General features: G+C 35.6%; 1 protein-coding gene across 1 annotated transcript in view; it reads left to right on the top strand.

Annotated features, from left to right (window-relative positions):
- LOC117111001 overlaps positions 1 to 6496 on the top strand; it is an 18036-nt gene extending 11540 nt beyond the window's left edge. The window contains exons 6-10 of the mRNA XM_033253858.1: positions 136 to 285; positions 1217 to 1525; positions 4946 to 5013; positions 5183 to 5423; positions 6198 to 6496. Coding sequence (XP_033109749.1) covers positions 136 to 285; positions 1217 to 1525; positions 4946 to 5013; positions 5183 to 5423; positions 6198 to 6496 — 1067 coding nt within the window. The remainder of the gene's footprint in view (positions 1 to 135; positions 286 to 1216; positions 1526 to 4945; positions 5014 to 5182; positions 5424 to 6197) is intronic.
- Positions 6497 to 7550: the final 1054 nt, after the last annotated feature.

Raw genomic sequence — 7550 nt, forward strand, 5'->3', positions numbered from 1 at the left:
AGATGTGTATAAGAGACAAGTTAATAATAACTAACTAATAATAATTAACGATAATAAGTTATATTTTGTTGATAATTTAAAAAGTTTTGTGTGGCAAAATAATTAAAACAACTTTGATGCTTTATGTTCTTGTAGAATTATTGCCGGGTCTGTTTTGCCCGACTAATTTATTTGGTGTTTTGTGTAACTATCCATGTCATTGTAAAGACTCTGCTGGCTGTAATCGTGACGGAAGCTGTGACAATGGATGCCATGAAGCATGGGCTGGAGCGGACTGCAGCATAGGTAATGATCAAGTCCTCAAAGTTACTTTGATTTGTGTAAAATTGAGTCTACATTCTAATTATGTACAGTATAATCGCAATACAACAAATTCCAAAATTAAAAACAACTAATGGTAGCCTATTATCGTCTCAAAAGTCGAAATATAACTAAAGGTCTATATCTAATTAAAGACCCATCTATTAGGCAGTGATCTGCGATGGTATAAGTCACTATGGAAAAGATAAAATGTCTGTCTTGTCCACAAAGAGGGGTCTCGGCAATCCATTCAGGCCCGTAGCCAGCTTCTTCCAAGGGGGGTGGGGGGTTTCTAGGCGTGAGGTCCACAGTCGAAGCCCCGGTGGGGTCGGCGAAACCCCCAAGGCAAGAGGATTTTTGTGCTTTATGGGTCTAAATAATGCTATAAAAGCAGATATGTTTGAAAATGTCTGTGTCTGGGTGGGTCTGCAGTGCATTAGTTGAGTTGAGGACTTATTTGGGAAATTTAAAGACAGGGTTTCGCCAGAAAAGAGGGGGGTTTGCTAGAAAAGGGGGGTTCTCCCGAACCATAAGCCACCCCCCGGATACGGGCCTGCCATTCGTCCTGTTTCTTTACTTTTCTCCATTTGTAACATTTTTTTAGCATACAGTACTATATTTGACCAATTATTTACTCACCAGTCACCTTTACTTAGTCCATTTCATGGACATGGATTTATCCCCAGAATATCAACTCAAACCAATCTAGACCGCACTCTACCTCAAAAGCTCTTGATTGTCTCTCTCTCGTAAACAGCTGATTTTAAGAATGTAAAATATGGCACCACGGGCCCCCTTAAATTAATTTCGAACTGTCTTTCTGATCGCACTCAACGTGTTGTTATTAATGGAGTTCATTACGAAAACAAATCAAAATGATGACGTTATTACTGACTTATAATGTCATTGTTATTAGCCCTACCTTACAGTTCCCATTCTCCAAAACTTTTGGATCGAACAGCAACCACCTTGCATATTTCCGCCTGCAGTTGGGATCCAGTTCTAGACTTTGGAACAGGACCTATTAGTGGTTGTAAGTTGTGGTACAGGACAATGCCGACAAGTAGGTTCACTGGGGTTAACATTGAAAACGGTGTATATACAATCGACAATCTCCTACCACACACGATTGTCAAATTCTATACACAACACTCGAGATTAGTGGACAGGAAAGAGATCGATGGACCACCTAGTGAACATGGATCAGCAGAAACTATTTGTACAAGTAATTATTATTATTATTATTATTATTATTTGTTGTTCGAAAAATAGCTCATCTGTGTAGGTATTTGAATGTACTAAAAGTTTAAACTTTTGATCACAACACAAACAAATTTCCTTACCGTGAAATTTTCGACCGTATGGCACGGTCTTCCTCAGCACAATGACTGGAATGTGACTTGAAGGCTACACCGATTTTGGGCACGTGATCTTACGAACACGTGACTCCAAAATCGGATCGTACAGTAGATCTTTGGCAGTTTGTGTCGGTCCCCGTGTCGGTTTAGCGTTAGTTTGTTCACACGGATATAAATTGCCTCTTTGACACCTCTTTCAAAGTGTCTTGGTTCCCTGTCAAGAATGTTGGACCTGTGCCAGGTCCACATGATGTCCAGGTGATTCAATGTGTATATGTTGAGAGATTTCCGATGAAGTTGAACTCGGTCTATCGATGTTCCAAGAAACGTGTTTTCAGAGTTCTTTCTGATTCCCCAATGTAAGAATCAGAGACTCCCTTTATATATGGGATAACGGCCAATCCCATAAAGGGAGTCTCTGAAACCCTCAAGCGAACCTTCGAAACATTTGGCATCACAACGTGCTTTAAACCCACATGCACCTTAAGACAGTTGTTTGTATCACCAAAGGACAAGAGCCAAAAGAAAGACATCACAGGCGCCATCTACTACATCCCCTGCCAAGGCAAAACTACTTCCGGCAAATGTAAGGATCAAAAGTTTAAACTTTTAGTACATTAATTGTTGTTGTTGTTGTTGTTACCCAGTCAGCAGCATGTTGACTGGGTTCTGTTTCTGAGCAGTTTCTTATTTCTTTCTTTCTGGCAACATTTTCAAAGGCTACTAATGGCAAACTACTTGACCGATTTTATTAAAACTTGGTCAGTAGGACCGGTGCCACCTCCCATTTATGTGTTGTTCACAATTTGGGTCAAAGGTCACATAAGGGGCATTGGGGTAAAAGAAAAATCGTATAAAAGACTATACTTCTCTCACAAATAACGTAGCACAGTCTTGTCCTTTGCACATAATACATTGACATAAGGCATAGTCTATAGGGTGTTCAGCTATAAGGCGTCAAAGGTCATTAAGGGGTAATTCTTATCTTTTTTCTGGAAACATTTCAAAACGCTACTAGTGCCAAACGGTTGTGCCGATTTCAACCAAACCTGGTCAGTATAACCGGTGGCGATTTTTTTCCCGTACGAAACATTTGCATGAAACTCCACTCGGGCAGTCTCGGATAATAATAATAATAATAATAATAATAATGAAATAACCATATATAATTTCGCCATTAATTAACTTAGCCTAAGCCTTGTATTCAAGAAGCACCTACAGTACAATACTATATTAGGCAAAATTCATTGATACGCTGCTATTTTGGCAGATCCTATGATGGCATCCTTATTGCTGCGAAGCAGCAATTCATATTCTTGACAGCAATTTGACCTCTGAAAGGTCATTGTTTGTCAAAAAACTTGCGCCTAAGACAACTGAAAAGCGGAGTTTCCTTCTTTCGTTCTGCCGGGTAAAATCAATTACTTTAGGCGACGTTTGTATACTAGTCTACTCGTACCAACGTCCGCATGTCGCGGCGCTGGAGTACTATTCAGCGTTTTTACTATATTTCTAGGTTTCCTATTTCTACGTTTAATCGGCTCATGTCTCAGCCACAATATTGTGAGGCCAATATTATTTACGAACCCAGTTAAAATTATTTACTAGCCTATTTCAACGTGCTAATTATTACATTTAGGCGACGCTTGTCGTAGACTGGCATAGTATTTTCGGAAATAAATACCATTTTATACACATGCGCAGATCGATTCGCCAGCAGCGGGTCATCGCCAGCAGCAGCGAGTCGCCAGCAGCGAGATGTCACTGCAGCAAAACACTATTGTACACGGTACCAACGCTGTTCTAATATAGACAATGGGTCGTGTTTCATATTATTTGTTATATTTTTATTATTCATTATTTTCACTTGACTCGCATAAATAATTTTGTTCGAAGAACATTTTATGCAATTTTACTTCGCAGCACTTCACTTGCAATTTGCAATTTCTAGTTTTAGAGCTGTCTATTCTCAGCTTTTCTTTTAATTTCTAAATAACTGTCACTCTGTTTCATAAATCAATAAATGCTGTTTTTTTCTTCATTTTTGCGCTTTCCCCTGAAAGCCGCCTTCTAAAATCTGTTTTGATTAAGTGATCACATTATCTTAGTACGGTACATGACCAAAAATCCAAACTAATCATAATAATAACGATATACTTGGGACCGAGTTGACATGGGTACTTAAATAATTATTCAAAAATCGCGGCCAACTAAAAAATAAAAAGTAACTCAAATTCAAATAACACTTTTTATTATTCGTGCAGCGAAATCAAATATTAGGCCTACATATGTCGTTTTAAACGTCCCATTATATTAGCATGGCAATGTGTTTTTTTTTTTTCAAAATCAGACAACGGCCAGAAATCCTTATCTCAGAAGTTTTGTAGACGTTTAGCCTATCTTTGGTTGATGACCTTTTGACCTCCAGAATTGAGATTTTCAAGTCGAGTCAGTCGAAACAGCCCGAGTGGAGTTTCATGCAAATGTTTCGTACGGAAAAAATCGCTAACCGGCGACACCTCTCATACATGGGGATGTACACTGCTTGGGGTCAAAAGTCACATAGTAATTAGGGTAAAAAAAAAATTTAATGAATAAAGGACTTCTGTTACAAATAACATACACAGTCTTGTCCTGGGCACATGTGTATTAGCATAAGGTAGGGGCGATTTATGGTCAAAGGTGATTAAAGGGTTATTCTTTTGTTCTATCTGGTAACATTTCAAAATGCTACTAATGGCAAACAATTGGACCAAACTCAATCAAATTTGGTCATCAAGAACAAGAAAAAACCTCCTACACCCCAGTCTGGGATTAGGGGTCACATAGGGGTCATCGGGGTTAAATTTTCAAAAGAGCCCAATTGAGCTCAAATTTACCAGGAATGCTCCTTAGGACCTCTAAACACGAAAAAAATACTCTTCACCTCATAAGTCAAAGTTCATAGGTCAAAGGTTCAAAATGTTACTAATGGCAAACAATTGAACGGAATTCAATCAATTTGATCATTAAGAACCAGTGACACCTCTTACACCACAGTCTGGGATCAGGGGTTACATAGGGGTCATCGGGGTCAAATTTTACCTTAGGGTCAAATCCTGAAAAATGACTGGGTTCATGTTCTATTGAACATAGTATCTTTAGTTGTTGTGGTTGTTGTTGCTCTTGTTGCTGTTGTTGTTACGTGCTTCATTGGAAAACCACCATTCGAAAAAGTCATTTTGTGTTTTTGATTTTTTGATTTTTTTTTGTGTGTTATGTATAACATTAATACTTATATTTTAAAGGGCCTTTGGTTGAACCAGAAATAGGATTAAAATCAGTTGAAGGAAATGATATCATTTTAATACTGAAGGTAAGTGAGCTTAAATTTGTAGTAAATCCGTGGTATATTATCTGCCTTATACATGGTTAGATTCCCGTCAATCAAAAGTAACTCAAAAATCATACCTTTTGTTTATAAAACATGTAAATGATAAAGATATTACCGACTTAGCCTAGAGGATTTCGTTTCTATTCCATAGCCTGTCTCAAATGCTCCTGAGCGAATCCAGTGTGATAGTATACTTAGATATCAAGTACGATACCGAAACAAAGATGGAAACGAACAGAAAATTGTGAACACAATGGACGGTTTACAAAGAGAAGTCAAGATATCGGGATTATCAGAATGTTTTACTTATGACGTTGACTCTAGGGTTGTTAATAACGAAGAGTTCGTGGGAGATTGGGGAGAAAGTATTCGAATACATATAGCGCCCTCAGGTTATATTTTATGCTTTAATTAATGGTAGCGTTAGTATTATTATTATGATCAATTATTTTTATCATTAATAAGAGATTGTTGGCAATCAGGGAGAGTAAATACAGGTCCCAAGTATGTCGTATTGTTATTATGCGTATTATTTCTTTAGTTTATTTTAAATATTATTGCTGAAATTAATATTATTATTACTCTTATTTCAAAGTCTACGGACACAATGCAATACGGAGGTACTAAAACTTTTGGGATTCGAAACCTCTCGCTCTAAAAAGCTATAACAAAATCATCAAATTTTCGATCGCACAAAGTAAATATCAATCCATATTTCAGAATAATTAAGGAAAAATAATTACTTTTATCGTCCGTTTTTATCTGACCGGAAGACCATATACTGTGCTGTCTAAATAATGTTGGTATTACTGACTGAGATATATTAAAATAGATATGATCCAGCACAACATTATTATTTATTATCATTTATTATTATTATTATTTCATATATAAATACGCAATTAATAATAAATTAGTACTATAAAGTTAGAGCATTTACTTTGCTGGAAATAGCTCTTTAATAATAGGGTTGAAGTGTGCCCGCATGATGGTAATATTATTATTATAAAAGTGATTTTTTTCCATACCTGACGTGTAATCGTACTAAATACTCGGTACACTCCCGCCCAATTCAATATGATAACACGTCAGGTAGGGAAAAACTTCACTCCTGTGGAATTTCCTAACAACATTTAAATATTGTTATTGTTGTTAAATATTATCAGCACCCTTAATTACCGAAGATTCAGTTCAGACGCAAACGTATCTATTGATGAAATGGAATGCTGCAATCTGTAACAACCAAGATCAGGTGATTTACCATTACCAACTATCAGGTGGAATGAATCTCCGAGGAAGTACAAATGATACTGAAGTTCTTATCAATCAAGGAATTGTACCTTGTACACAGTATACGTTTACTGTGCTCGCATCAAACCTGAACGTCAACGGAACACAATATATTGAAGGGATTGCGACAGCGTTAGATTGTAAGTTAATGAGTTGTGTACAATATAAAAAATGAATAACAATATAATAAATAATTATTATTATAATAAAAACTAGATCAGTGCTTAATATAGAAAACAAACGTAACCAACCTTAAAATCAAATTAAGTTGGGTTTTTTTTTCAATTAAATTATATTAAAACATTATTGGTCCAATAATAATATACATCAGAAAATCTTTGGTTATATATTGCAATATATAAAATGTAGGAAATTCAATATATATCAATATATATAAAAGATTAAGAAACACAATTCAATTTACAATTTAGAAAGAAAAGTTAAATTAATAAAAGGTAAAATCAATTCAATAGGCCTATATACAATTTAAATAAAAAGCCAAATTAGGTAATTACTGTACAATCTAATTAATTAAATTGATGTGATCCAGGTGTTCTCTCCATGGGTAGCAAAAATTATCTTTCAACATGTGTTGTAAATTGCAATAGAATACGGTATGGGATAAAGATAAATGATTTGTTATAGCGTTTAGGACCTAGGACTAGGTAAGAAGCTGATACAGATATGGGATGGGAGAAATTTGTACTCGTTGTAGAGTGTATGATCAGTTTGAGAAAGTAGGCCTATGCGTTTTACCATGGAGAGAGAACCTGCATCATATTTAAAATTGAGCTTAGAAATATCTACTCCTATTGCACGCCCACCCTTTTGGTGATCTTTGCCAACAATCTCTAATGGTTAAAAATAGTTAATTTTTTTATACTGGGTAACCTGCTCTCCCACATGGTCAAGTTACGGTTTCACTTTCTTACATATCACAATGTAAGAAAATTATAAATTAAACCCTTATTTTTATTTATGTTTTAACATGTAAGCCACATGTCTATTAAATAAAAGCCTTCGGTCATGAAAGAAACTTTAAATCAATCTGGTATCGAAAATAACAATTTAATAAATTAAATAAGTCGTTAAAAAAAATTATATTTAATTTTTTGTAATAAAACTAAAGTTTGAAAGTGTGAATATAGCTGCAATTTCAAAAGATCACCAGGAGGGCTGTTGAAATTTATATGGCAAGGGATTATGTACGAAAAATCTCTCCTCTAAAC

Source organism: Anneissia japonica, unplaced genomic scaffold (assembly GCF_011630105.1).
Source record: "Anneissia japonica isolate Jap-2015-1 unplaced genomic scaffold, ASM1163010v1 scaffold573_len2283161_cov171, whole genome shotgun sequence".
Lineage (NCBI taxonomy): Eukaryota > Metazoa > Echinodermata > Crinoidea > Comatulida > Comatulidae > Anneissia > Anneissia japonica.